Source organism: Vicugna pacos, chromosome 6, assembly GCF_048564905.1.
Source record: "Vicugna pacos chromosome 6, VicPac4, whole genome shotgun sequence".
Taxonomy (NCBI): domain Eukaryota; kingdom Metazoa; phylum Chordata; class Mammalia; order Artiodactyla; family Camelidae; genus Vicugna; species Vicugna pacos.
The window spans coordinates 62481232-62496229 of record NC_132992.1 but is presented as its reverse complement, the minus strand read 5'-3'; the positions used below and the strand labels follow the sequence as shown (position 1 = coordinate 62496229).

The following is a 14998-nucleotide window of genomic DNA, read 5'->3' as shown; positions in this document are numbered from 1 at the left end:
AATTTTATATTGGACATTGTGTTGATACATTATAGAGATTTTTGGATTTCATTATTTCCCTCTGAAGAGGGTTCCATTTTATTTTAGCAGATGGTTTAATTACTGGTGGGTCACTTTAATCATGATATTTTTTACTTTTCTTTCTTTTTCTTTCTTTTTTTTTTTTTTTGTGAGTCTATTTTCTACATTTTGACTTTAGTCCCAGCTCACAGTCCTTTGTCCTGGGACTTGTTTTTTGTTCCTGAAGCATGGCCTTCGATGGAATAAATGGAAAGCTCAAGGTATTTATCAAGCTTCTCTAACTTGATAAGACTTGAACTCCAAAATTTGTCCTGTAGTCTTGGGGCACTGGTGAAATTTCTGCCTACCTCTTCAGCCTTCTAGTCATTGCTAGACTAGATGAGTTCCTTGTAGTCTTATCTGTGCATGCAGTTTAGGTCACAGGGAAGGATTTGAGGTGGATTTATATACAGGTTTATGGTTGTATATGTTAAAGGATCTCCCCCTCAACTTCAGGCTGCGTTGACAGTCCCGAATTGTGACCTGTAACCCTTTAGGCCCATAAGACTTTGATGCTTGAGCTTTCTCACCCAGGAACTGTATAAACTGGGAAGTGCTTTCAGGGGAATGGACAGTTAAATGAATATCTCACCTAATGTATCTTCCTTTTTTCAAGGGTTTGCCTTTTCCAGTTTCTGTCCACTTTTGTTGTTTTTTAGTGCCTTGAAACAGATTTTTTTCCCCATATGTTATCCTACGCTTCTTGATTTGTTCTGGTAAATTGTAATTGGTTACATATCCATTTTCCTTAATATGTAAGTTTTTTGAGAGTAAAGGGTATGTTTTATTGGTCTTTATTTTATCCCATTGTCCTACCCAGAGTAGTTCCTTTTACTTAGCAGCTACTAAGTAAATGAATTGCATTGTTATTTATATGAAGTCCAACTGTAAGTCAGGATTTAAGCTTAAAGTCATAAGTTAATTTCTCTTTTTAGTACACCACTCTGAATATGAGTTCAAAGGAGATTGTTTAGGTAGATATTTTGAAGCATAGTATTCCCTTGAAAGTCTACTCTTAAAATATTTATTTTAAAAATAGTTTTTCATTTTAATGTAATTTTAATTTTAATTCACTTTAAAGTGGACATATCTATCATCTGATATATAAAATTGTTAAAGTTACTGCTTAACATTGTTGGATTTTCAATCAAGGTACATGCCACAAGATATTATTTTTTTTATTAATTTTTATACCTAAAGGAAAACCATTTCTCCTTGTAAAATAGAACAGAGATATTTCTTTTATTTAGAATAGTGATAGCTTCCAAATTCTGTGTAGCATGTGGCTGAAAATACCATCTTTGAATAATTTCATTTTGAAAAGGACTCTTCTGTGCTATTTTAAATTAGACTTCTCTAGATCAATCTAATGGACAGAGAATTTGTCCCATCATGTCAAAATTACCTTAATAGAATTTTTGGAAGGATCATCCATTTGCCTCTGTTATTAAGTTTAATATTCTCAATTTGTGGAGAAGTGGCTGGTAGCCCTAATTTTAATAAATTAAACTGTTTTTAGATATAATTATTATAGTCACTGATACTTATTTAACATTAACGATACTTTGTTTTCTTTCTTTCTTTCCTTTTTTTTTTTTTTTTTTTTTTTTGGTTAGTGGAGGAAATGGGGATTAAACCCAGGACCTAGTGCATGCTAAGCATGTGCTCTACCACTGAGCTGTAACTCCCATCCCCAACAATACTTTGTTTTCATAGTGTAGTGTTTATTTGAATGCATAGGGGCAATGGGTAATGTAAACTGGCTTCTTTTAGTGGAGTTTTTAGTTTATATGCAAATCTTGTACTTATTGCAGTTCCCATTTGATGATCTGCTAAACTGATGTCAGTTTTATTATTTGTGCCATAACAAACCATAGTTGCATTTGTCTACCTTTATGAATTTGTCTTTTTGATTACTTGAAAGAAGTACATTGTTAAATGAAGCTAAAAAACTTCCCTTTTCTTCTTTCTTCTTTAGAATCAAGTTTCTTACTGGGAAATGCCCAAATTGTGGATTGGCCTGTAGTTTATAGTAATGACGGTTTTTGCAAACTCTCTGGGTATCATCGAGCTGACGTCATGCAGAAAAGCAGCACTTGCAGGTAGGTAACAGAACAGCTTAGGAATCTTTTCTGAAGTTTAACTAAATACTGAATGTGGTTAAAAGGCTTAAATGTACTTAGACTCACTGTGATGTGATTTAAAATCAGAAACGTGTATTTGGTCTTCCACCTAGTTCCTGGCACAAAGCTCCCAAAACCCTTGGAATTTCTTGTGATATGTTGTGTTGATGAAGTGACTTTTGGAAACCCTTGGATAACCTAAGGATGGGGTTGACTGCCAGGGGAACCAGCCATATGATTAGTACCACCTCATCTCCCCAATCTCCTGGAGAGAGACTGGAGGTTGAATCAATAGCCAATGGGTAATGATTTAATCATTTGTAACTGTGTTTGAAGCATCCATAAAAACTCAAAAGACAGGATTTGGAGACCTTCCATTTTGGGCAACATGTGGAAGTGCTGAGAGCGTGGTGTGCCTGGTGAGGGTGTGGAAGGTCCGAGTCCTTTTCTGATACCTTGTCTTATGCATCTCTTCCCTCTGGCTGTTTCTGAGTTATATCCTTTTATAATAAACTGGTAATCTAGTAAATAAAATGTTTCTACAAGTTCTGTAAGTTGCTCTAGCAAATTAATTGCACCAAAGGAGGAGGTTGTGTGAACCTCTGGTTTACAGCTGGTTGTCAAAAGTACATGTAACAACTTGTGCTTGTAACTGGTGTCTGAAGTCTTAAGGAGGGGGTCCTGGGAACCTCCAGTCTGTGCTAGGTGGGTCAGAGGCACAGTTGACAACCTAGGCTTGGGACTGGCACCTGAAGTCGCGGGGGGGAGGTCACTCTTGTAGGACCGAAGCCTTAATGTTTAACCTTTTGGAATCTGATGCTATCTCCATGTAGTTAGTGTCAGAATTGAGCTGAATCATAGGACACTCAGCTAATGTTCCTAGAATTGCTTGTTGTTGTGGGGAACCTCCCCAAACCCCCACAGATTGGAATTGGTGCCAGAACCTATTTACTTACATAAAAACTGCACAGTAAAAATTATATTAGAATATTAAGGAGACTAAATTGTTCGTGGAAATATATAGTTTAAGAGCCACTGATGAGAATTTTTGCAAAGAGGAATATTTCTGCAGTCTGTTAATTTATTAATTTATTCAATAAATACTTTTTGATCACCCTCTATGGGCCAGGAACTATTTTAGGTGCCAAGTGATCAAAGGAGCATCCTGTATCAGAGAACCACTGATGTCAGCACGACTTTAGTTGCTAAAACTGTCTTATGAAGTAGCAGCAACAACCCTCAACCAAGTAGGACTTGCTTCATGAACATTTAAAGGAATAAAAATAAAGTTCTTACAACCTGTGTAAATCACACATACTTTGTCATGTTGGTACATTGTACCATTGCTATTTTGTTTGACTTATGTAAAACAGAATCTGGCATTTATATTATTTATAACAATTCTTTTATAATATGCCATATCTGTGAGCTCAAAGAGTATATTACCAAAAAAGATCATAAAAAAGAAAAGGGAACTCTATATAAGGAACCAATTTAGACTTGAAAACTTCACAATATTTCAGTAAGGCCAGATGGGATTTTTTTCCCTTAAGTTAATTTTTCTTTAAAGCTGACACTTAACTAAGTACCAAAATTATGTTATTTTATAATTACAAGGAATCTGAATTATTTTCTACTCCATATTCTTTGTTTTTCAGAAAAGAAAACTGAGCTAGAGTTAGGTTAAGGTATTTGCCCAGGGAAATGGTGACTGATATGCCTTTTTTCTACTCATTTATGGTGAGAAACATTATGTGCTGTATATATACTCATATATGTATACGTATATATATATTCTATATCATCATGGAGGGCAGGAATTTCATATTATACCAGTGAGTCTAAGCCTGACTATACATAGGAGTCATTTAGAGAGATTTTGCAAAACCTTAAACCTGCTGAATTGAAATCACTCAAGGTGGGTAGGTTGGGGCAGGAATCAGCACTTTTAACCAGCAGCTCAGCTGATTCTGATGCTTAGCCAGATTTGAGAAATCATCTGTTCAAACATCTTCTTTCACTTGTCCTCTCCCAGTGGTCCTCATTTGCTCTCTGCTAAGGTCATTCTCACCTTCACTCTTCACTTTCAGGTCTGGTGAAAGAGTGTGCTCCCTGAGAAACTCCTTTTGGTAGCACTGATGTCTCTTGTGTTTTTTTTACCTGCTGGGTGGCTATTAGCTTTTGGGTTGGCACTGTCGCTGAGGTGTGTGTTCTAAGTTCTGGGAGGTTCTACTCCCTTATGTCTGAGCAGGGTTTAGGTCAGGTAAAGATTAGTTTTATGGTAGACCTGACCCGTGGAGCAGGCTCTGTAGAGAATTCCAGGAAATGTAGATGCTCCGATACCCATTTCCTCTTCGTAGACTGCAGATGTCCCATCATCATCCATGTCCATTTCAGATGCCAACTTCCACCTGAAGGTGTTCATGATTTGCTCAACCAGATGTGCTTTTCCTCCTCCGACTCCCTGTAGTTCATCATTTGGCATCATCATCTAGCCTTAAACTACTTATTCTTATCCCTTGGGTTTTCATTGCTATTGCTGCTTTGTGTGTGGGTGTGTGTGGGGGGTGTGTGTGTGTGAAGTATTGCTCTTCATATCTGCTTATATTGTGAAGTCCTGCTCCCGTCTTTTCTTGCTTCCCATGTATCTGTCCCAACCCCTAGCATATTTTCTTTGATATGTGCATTTTTTCCTATAATAGGGTCACTAAAAAAATGCTGGCATGTTAGAATTATATATTCTTTCCCCTTGAAGAGTTGCTTTTCCCTCCTACCACCAGTGCCAGATAATAAATACCTTGAAGGTTAGGATTCCATCTTGTTCACTTTTCTAGGCACTACAGGACACAGCTTAGTGTTCTGTGTCAGTATTTGTTTAATTGGATTGGCTTATTTTGCAATAAACCCTAACCTTGGTCTCACATGGTTCTGTATAAACATGCTTTTATTTACTGTATTTCATCCCAAGGGTTATGGTATTTGAGGTGGATGAGAGAGTGGAGAGCTTCAAATTATGTTATGTTTCTTCGTACAGGAAGAAGTATGCAAATCTTCCTCTAACTCTTTTTCACTATTGTTAGAAACAGTATTTTCAAAATAATAATATTCTTTAAAAAATTCTACTGAGGTATAGTTGATAAACAATACGATATTAATTTCTGTTATACAAAATAGTGATTCAGAACTTTTATAGATTATATTCCACTTAAAGTTATAATAAAATACTGGCTATATTCCCTGTGCTGTACACTAACTACATCCTTGTAGCTTATTTATTTTATACATAGTAGATTGTACCTCTTAATCCTCTACCCATGTCTTGCCCCATCCCCCCTTTCCTCTCCTCACTGGTTACCATTAGTTAAAAATAACAATATTCTTAACACAAACAATTATTGCCTGATTGCATAAAATGCCCAACATGTTCTGCTAATATAAAAATGGCAACCAGTTGAATGCCCTCACAGAGCAACAAGGACTAGCATCTGATATACGAACAAATGATTTGAGCCCTGTCAGGTTTTCTTAAGGTATAGTTCATTTTAATACACTCTTCTTTCAAATTTCCACATCCCTTTTGAAAACTAAACTATACCTATATTATATTCACTGCAGCTCTTTTTAGAAGGATGAAGACCTGGGAATAATCAAAATGTCCAGTAGCATATATATTAAAAAATATTATGGTATAGCCCTAACTTCCTAATTCATATATTGAAAGGATAATGGTACTGAAAGAAGCTAACTGTATATTATTAAATTAAAAATATCAACCAATCGACTAAACAAACCACAAACAGTTAACAAAACACTAAATGCATCATGATCCCTTTTCTAAAATATATGGTTGTTTTCCATTTCTTGTATAAAACTATAAAAGACTTTGAATATGATGCACAAGGAAACAGAGGGAAAAAAGAAGAAAACTATATACACATTTGGAAATCCAGTGTTAAAGCCAAATGTTATTATAGAGTTTTGGAAACACTGAATTCCAACTAAATATGGAGATAAGTAAGTTGACACTGAGGATAGCCTTATAAGAAATTCAAAGACTTATACTAGTGACAAGTTTTAGGCACACAGCAGAATGAGAATCTACAGATTGGTGAGCATCAGTTTGTGAGGAAAAAATATAAATACTTTATATGCTGAAAGAGAATCTTCTTTGTATACAATTTGCATTAGATGGATTAAAATCAATAGGATTAAAGTGTTAACTGCTTAAAGATTACATGTCCTATTTTTTAAATATTCAAATATGAATTGTTTTATCAGAAAATGAAAAAATATTAATTTGTGATTTTACAGTATCAAGAGGCTAAAATTAACTTCTGCTTTTTTCAGTTTTCCCTTTTTTGTCCTTCCCAATCCTTCTCCCATTAGACCAGGCGCATGTAATACAATTAAACATCCTCCTCCATTTGTCCCAATATTATCTGGTGATCTCTCGGGGCAAATCTCTATTTATTTAATTTTACTTATTTAATTTAATATTGTTTTTTCTTCTTTTATTTTTTTTTTCTTTTCCCCTTCATTCCATCCCTCTTCATCTTCCATTATTTACTCATTTTGGCGTGTTCTATTTTGTGTCTTTCTAATCCATCTTCCATTTGTTTATTAAATGTATGTACTCTTGAAATGATATTGCTTGGTGTATGCTTATTTTATTTATTTATTTATTTATTTTTTTCTCTGTGATTTATCATAACATTTTGTGTATATTTCCCTGTGCTATACAGTGTAATCTTGTTTATCTATTCTACAATTTTGAAATCCCAGTCTATCCCTTCCCACCCTCTACCCCCCTGGTAACCACAAGTCTGTATTCTCTGTCCATGAGTCTTTAGATTCCACATATGAGTGATCTCATATGGTATTTTTCTTTCTCTTTCTGGCTTACTTCACCTAGAATGACATTCTCTAGGAGCATCCATGTTGCTGCAAATGGCGTTATGTTGTCGGTTTTTATGGCTGAGTAGTATTCCATTGTATAAATATACCACATTTTCTTTATCCAGTCACCTGTTGATGGACATTTAGGCTGTTTCCATGTTTTGGCTATTGTAAATAGTGCTGCTATGAACATTGGAGTGCAGGTGTCATCCTGAAGTAGATTTCCTTCTGGATACAAGCCCAGGAGTGGGATTCCTGGGTCATATGGCAAGTCTATTCCTAGTCTTTTGAGGAATCTCCACACTGTTTTCCATAGTGGCTGCACCAAACTGCATTCCCACCAGCAGTGTAGGAGGGTTCCCCTTTCTCCACAGCCTCTCCAGCATTTGTCATTTTTGGATTTTTGAATGACGGCCATTCTGACTGGTGTGAGGTGATACCTCATTGTAGTTTTGATTTGCATTTCTCTGATAATTAGTGATATTGAGCATTTTTTCATGTGCTTTTTGATCATTTGTATGTCTTCCTTGGAGAATTGCTTGTTTAGGTCTTCTGTCCATTTTTGGATTGGGTTGTTTATTTTTTTCTTATTGAGTCGTATGAGCTGCTTACATATTTTGGAGATCAAGCCTTTGTCGGTTTCACTTGCAAAAATTTTCTCCCATTCCGTAGGTTTTCTTCTTGTTTTATTTCTGGTTTCCTTTGCTCTGCAGAAGCTTGTAAGTTTCATTAGGTCCCATTTGTTTATTCTTGCTTTTATTTCTTCTAGGAGAAAATTTTTGAAATGTATGTCAGATAATGTTTTGCCTATGTTTTCCTCTAGGAGGTTTATTGTATCTTGTCTTATGTTTAAGACTTTAATCCATTTTGAGTTGATTTTTGTATATGGTGTAAGGGTGTGTTCTAGCTTCATTGTTTTACATGCTGCTGTCCAGTTTTCCCAACACCATTTGCTGAAGAGATGTATGTTTATTTTTAAGGCCTACATAATTCATACTATGCAGTAAGATTTATAGTTTCTTAATCTTTTCACTCAAACTTATGTTCGAGGTTTTTTTAATTTTTAATATGGTAAAATATTTCATCATGTCTGAGCACTGTGTTGTAGCTCCAGTGTCTTCACAGCCTTCATGTTACTTATCCATTTTACTAGTCATGAACTCCAACTTCTAACACTTTGTTACCTCCAACAACTGGGAGGTAAACATCCTCATACACATTTTCCTGTGGCCCCATGTGAGAAGTTGTCTGTTTCTACTCAGAAGTAGGACTGCTGGAGAGTAGCATATATGCAGAATTTGTAAATTAACTGCTGTCAGATTGCTCTCCAGAACGGCTTTCTACTTCCACTCTCAGGAGCCGTGATGGTGGGTTACAGTTTTCCTACATCCTTGTACTTCTTAATAGTAGCTACATTTCTAAAGTAAAAAACACCAAACTGATGTGTGCGTATACTGTCTTATTTTTGTTTTAGATAAAATTTCCAAAAATATTTTATAAAATGTCAGGATTCCTAGGAATTTCAAATACAGTTTTTTTTCATTGTCTAATAATTGCATTTCCAAGTCCTTGGGCTGTTGCTCTTTACTGAAGGACACAAAACATATTGTATGTTTAAAGATTATATGTAGGTTTTAGGGGAATGTCATTTAAAAACATCTGATCTTATTTCATGACCCTTAGAAAGCCCTGACATTTGAAACATACTGTAATAGGTTAGTAGAAACCACGTTAGCATTTTACCTTTGACTAACTCAAGCCTTTTAAAAGCCCATTCTGCTTTTTTTTTTTCTAAGACAGAGGGATGTGAAGAGCAATCATATACGTAGGGAGAATTGGAGTAGACTGATGCTTTAAAATACATTTTTTTCCCATTAATAATCCTCAACCAAGCTATCAAATTCAACAGTGAAGCAGAGATATTGAGACGCTTTATTGGATGTATTTCACAGGTAGTTTTACTAACACAGGATTCTCTCAGTCAACAAGAGAACATTACGCATGGTGGGTGTCAGTCAGTCTGGTTCCATCTGGCCGAGGGCTCTGCTTCACACAGTGGCACTGAGGGAAGTGCTGGAGGGCTGAGGTGCCGCAGTGATGTCCCACTCCAAAGGTTAGAGCGGTCCGGTTCTGTCCCTAGTTTCCCTTAATTACATGTCATGGATCTACCACTTATGACTCTACCTAAATCCTTTTAAGCTCCTGTAAATTAATGGGTCGTAAAACCTTTAGACTGTAATCCACTGTATAAAGTATGTAATGCTTTGATTTATTATAAAATTACCTCTTTCAGATTTTGAAAACCGTGTTCTTGTTTGTTTCTAAACTCACTCTCCTCTCAGGCTTATCCCTCACTCTCAGGCTTCTTGTTTTTTGATCCTTTGATTGCAGATGTCAGCCCATCCTGCCATTAACTTTTGTGATGACTTTACTCATGTGGCTGATGCTGAGCTGGAGACCACGTATTGTTAGGTCAGCACGTGTGATTTCTGTGATGGAGCATTTGCTAGGCTGTGAGCTGCAGCCTATGCGTGATATTTCCCGTTGCCCGTGGGACGGAATGTTGTGCGCTTAGTCCAGGGACATTGCTGCCATTAGCAGATAAAGACAGGTTATTGGCAGCACTCATGATTAGATTATGTATTTTTCAGTTTGTAAGGTTCCTTTGTCCCTTGGAAGTCTGTCAACATTCTAGTCATCCTTATTGTTAGTTACCGTAAAGAGGCCTGTTTGAGAGATTGAGGGATCCAAGAATAAGTAAATCCTGCTAGAAACCAAAGCCACCTGTGTCTAGACGTTTTCTGAGTCGGATATACATGAAAAAGGTATTGCCAAATGCTCAGGCAAGCAGATATGGCCTAAGCCATAGGAAATCTTCTCCCTTACTCCCAAGACCAAATCTTCCCACTAGTTAGTTGTATGGCAAGATATCCATGGTTGTGGCCAGATTATCCAGGAGAAGGCACTGGGTGAGTTTATACTTCAACTTCATGGGTTCACAAAGAAGACACACAAAATGATGTGCATATCCCTTTAAGACCCAATGACCCTGCCTGTTAGCAAGGGTGGCCCAGCCCTTACCCTAGACTTGCAGAGGAGCAAGGGAGAAGGGTTGGGGCTGGGAGGGCCTTCTAACCTCACCCATAAGAAGCATTCCAGTAATAATTCTGCCATTGTACAGTACATTATAATTTGCAACTTCATGTGCATTATCCTTTTAATCCTCACCCTCTGAGTTATATTAACATTATCGTCATTTTACTGATGAGGAAACTGAGTGAGAGAAGTTATACAACTTGTCCATGAATTATCCAGTTTGTAAGTGGTCCTGTAAGTGCAGCGGTCCTGTGTTATATCACGGCTGCTCCATATAATAGCAAGGATAGATAGCTTCTGTGCATCTAATTTTATTTTTCTTCCAATAAAATAACAGTGCCGTTTTAGAAGTCATTTATAATTACTGAAGGGGAGCTTGGCGATCTGTCTTAGAGAGTAATTTGAAGTTCTGTAATTTAAAAAATATTCCTATTATGTATTGCTGGAGGATATTCAATAAGAGAAATGAAAACTGTGTAAAATTATTATATAGATACATAGTTTCTAAAGCTTGTTGATTATCATTTCTAAGTCTTGGTTTGCTTCAAATTCCATTAACCATTCAAAACTGCACTGAGCTTTAGCCATCCGGAGTTAGGATGCAGGAAACCTTGGGTAAAGATATATTCAACATTTACACATTAAAAAAAAATTTAGCAAATGAGCAAATGTGTCATACCCTCAGAGTATGCAGAAGCATTGATTTAGTCAGTATGGTGTGAACAACTTTGGGTGAAACTACTTTCATAGTTTGAATTAAGCTCCAAAACGCTTGCCTTGGAAGGATGGAGAATACATTTCAGTCATTCTTTATAGCTCGTTTTGAAATAACGTTTTATTATTTAACTTCTCCATTTGACCACTTCCAATATGTGTTCTGTCACTGGAAATATGTGGTTTAATAAGTTTAAAATAAGAAGTATGAGAAAAACAATGTAAGAAATAAAAGACTATTTTTGAAAAATTATTCAGATTGTAATAACCAGGGATTCTTCCTTAAAATGTCTACTTTCTTGGGACAGGCTATTTCTGCATGGTGAGGGCTAAAGAAGAATATATTACAGAATTTTCAGAGTTTTTTTTTTTTTGAAAAATTGTTTGTTTTCACCTTTTCAGAATTTTAGCTGAATCCAACTTGTAATTCTTCTTAAGTGGTATTATTGCATTAATTTCTGAGACAGCTTCTTTTTTTAAAATTTGAGTTAACTTATTTTTTAATCTTTTTAGAGTTAATTTTCCACAATTTTTATCCTAGTTACTTGTTATAGATGCTTTCTTTTTTATGTTTGTATGTTGGCCAGTTGTGATTATTGTATCTTCGTTTATTGAACCATAGAACTCTGAGTGGTGGTTCTTTTCTTTAAAACCACAAACATTTAGTTAATTTAAGTCCTCTCTTTTTTTGTATGTGTGTTTTAAAGTTTTCTCTTTATTAGAGCCTTTAGATTAAAAATAACAGTCAATGCAAAAGTTTACCTGTCTGTAAAAAATATTAATAGTACTAAACTAGTGTTTTATTTTGGGGGAGGGAAGGAAGGTGAATTTATGCTCTTTAACCAAGGAATTCTAATTTAATTTAATGCCCTCAAGAGATTTTCATAAAACTTGGATGAGCTGGAATTCTGTCTTTGACGGGAATGGTGGCTTTTCAAGGTGTCTGAAGCTTCGTATGTTAGTCTGGCTGTAGGATTATGGAGTTAGAGTCTGTCATTCTATTCTGAGATGTAAGAGAATAAGCAAGAGCTTATTTTACAATTATAATGACAACTAAATTTCTTTTTTTATAAAAGATAGAAATATTATCATTGACAATGCGGGATACAGATTGGATGATCTTTGGTTGACCTCATCTACTTTCTTGGTTTCTAGAATTCTAGTTGCTTGGTTAGTGTTACCATAAGATGGTCATGACTCTGTAATGTCTAGTTGTGATGTGGCGGCACTGTTGAATGCTGCTAGTTCTGCTACAACTTGCTAACAAATTGTGCTTTTCATGCTGTAAATGTTCCGGGTTGAGACATTCAGGAGCAGATTTCCCATAAGGATGATAAATCTTAACCTTCAGGGGCTTTCACTTGAGTGCGTGTCATTCAAGGCTCTCTACCTGATTTTGTTTTATAATTTTGTATTCCCTTCCTTGAAGAGGGCCCCTAAAATTGCTTCAGGCTCCACCACACTTGGATCTACCTCTGGCCAATAAGCTAACTTGTTGAAAACTGGAAGAAAAGCAATAGCAAAGATATATTTGAGCCTTCAAAAACTTAGTCAAGTGCCACCTATTTTTTTCCTGGTGGAAGACATGGTCTGGAATATTATAGCAACTAGTAGAACTAGGTATCTAAAACCAGATGCACACTTGATGGTTGTGAACAGAGTTTTAGAGGCTTAGTCTTTGACTGAGTTCTGTTTTATAGATTCGCAGACTCTTGGTGAGATTCTCTTAGGAAAATAGATAATTTCAAAAATTAGGAACTATTTGTGGGATGTGGATGCTCACTCTTTAATCTGTCTTTGTGAGTTCTTCTAGCTGTAGTAATAGCATGTGTCTCCTTCAATTTGTTTCCTTTATTTTCCTCCCATTAGCTACACTTGTGCATATCTCAAAAAAATCCTCATAAATAATGAGAAAGCTGATGCAGTATATGTGTAATATGGAGTCTTCACATTTCATTGTAGTTTGGGAGCATAAAAAAGACCATGCAAGCTGAAACCATGTAATGTGGTCTTAGTACTCAATGAAAAAAATTGTGATTGTTCTGTGACCTTTAAAATTGTCAAAATATTAAAAAAATTCTGTTGGTTATAACTGCACGGAAATGAAAATAATAGTAAAACTGGTATTTATTTAGTACATTGAGCCTTAGAACATTAGAGACATTGAGAATTAAAATGTTTCATTTGTTTGTAAAAAGCTACCATGAGTTATTTGAACATACCTGCATTCTTGTAATATAACTTATAATATCAAGAGGGTATTTTTTCCTATCTGTTAGCAATCATACTCCTTTTTGAGTCTGAATCCACTTCAACTCTTTTTTCCTATGACTTTCAGTATTGTGAACTACCTCTTAGGCCTCGTTTAATGTGAAGTTTTTTTGTTGGTTTTTTTTTTTTTTGACCCTAGCATTATTTCCCTTGGGAAACCTTGATTCTTTTTATCACAATTTTCCTGATTTATGTTGATAAGTTTGTTGTCACTAAGTTTTTCTGGGTGCGTATCTAGAGTCTCTCAAATGACAACAGTATTAACATTCCTGCTATTCTTATAGAAGAAGGCACTTCATTTATGTTTAATTTTTGAATTTCACTTCCAGCATTATCGTTTTTCATTTCTTTGAGAGACTTTCATCTTTGATTGAGAATTCTTGCCTTTGATTATCTATTTTTGTAAAACGTCACGTGAGTTTACCACAGAGAGACAAAAAGACAACACAGCTACATGCTTTGCTGTCTGTGCAGGAACTTAGTAGTAGATGCACAGTAATACTGACAGGCTCTAAAAGAAGTGATGGGATTGGTCACTGATTGTAATGTGTCCTTGTTATTTACTAGTGACATGTAGACCGATAAGCTAGCAGCAAATCTTATACTTTATGCAATCATTCACAGTTAATGTATTGTGGAAACTGAAGTTTGAACTGTGCTGTTGGGAAACTATATTATTTATCTAAAGCATGGTAACTAAAATTGGTGCATATTGGACCTGCATCTTTCTCTCTCTTTATGTTCAAAATAATTTCTAAAGCTAGCTTTTAGCAAGCAGTTTAACAATCATGATTAGAACTTAGTTTCAATATTTTAATTCATTTTGTGGGAGCAACATTATATTTTGTAACTAATTTTGAATACCTAATTTGAAAAAGACAAATAGATGATTTTATGTAGCACTGAAACGCAACATGAAACTGAAATGGATTTCTTTTTCCTCTCTCCAGTTTTATGTATGGGGAATTGACTGACAAGAAAACCATTGAGAAAGTCAGGCAGACTTTTGACAACTACGAGTCAAACTGCTTTGAAGTTCTTTTGTACAAGAAAAACAGTAGGTATCTAAATTACCAGTAAGACATGTCAACTCGATTAATACTATGTTTCAGTAAGTGGTAGTCAAGTTATAGGGTAGAGAGAATATAAAACTTTTATTGTTTCTTTTGGCAGGAGGTACTGGTAAAATTAGATAGCAAAATTAATAAATAATACTTATAAAAAGCAACCTTTTGAGAAATGAAAGAACAATACAGTGCATTTTGAACGTGACTTTTTTGTGTCAGATGGCAAAATGTTTTGTGATTAATACCCATGGTAAAGATCCTGTAGTTATGTGACAGCAACTAAAAATGTCAGAGAAATGCATTCATTTCTTCTTATGATTAAAGGGAAAGTTGATTGGTGTCAATGGGTATGTGTGATTACCTTTCTACACATACATAGACGACATGTGAATACATGGTATATAAGGTGAATCTTTACCAGTAGGACATTTTTTTTAGACTCAGACTGTTTTGTGTGGAAGGCTCATGAAAGTAATTATTACTTTCAGAATGGGTCATTCACATCCAGTAACTTTGTGTTGACTGTTGTGTGGTGTTCTTGATGATGGGATTTGTGAGTGGTCAGTTGTCCATTATGTAATCACATAAGACAGCATGATATGGTCTTAAATACTTACGGGAGAGTCTGATAAGACTCTCTATTGGAGCTTGGAGGGAAGAAAAAACCAGCCAAAGGAAAAAGCACCTAGTACATTCATCAACCAGTCTCCTTTCTAATGTTTTCTTTGAATAGTCACTTAATTTATTTCTTTTTGCTGTATTCCTAAACTG

General features: G+C 35.4%; 1 protein-coding gene across 7 annotated transcripts in view; it reads left to right on the top strand.

The window, feature by feature from the left end:
• KCNH5 (potassium voltage-gated channel subfamily H member 5) overlaps nucleotides 1-14998 on the top strand; it is a 333981-nt gene that overhangs the window by 90757 nt on the left and 228226 nt on the right. For all 7 annotated transcript variants that reach the window (XM_072963183.1, XM_072963182.1, XM_072963181.1 and 4 more), the window contains 2 exons: nucleotides 2039-2162; nucleotides 14111-14217. In XM_072963183.1, the coding sequence (XP_072819284.1) occupies nucleotides 2140-2162; nucleotides 14111-14217 (130 nt within the window). In that variant the 5' untranslated portion in view covers nucleotides 2039-2139. The remainder of the gene's footprint in view (nucleotides 1-2038; nucleotides 2163-14110; nucleotides 14218-14998) is intronic.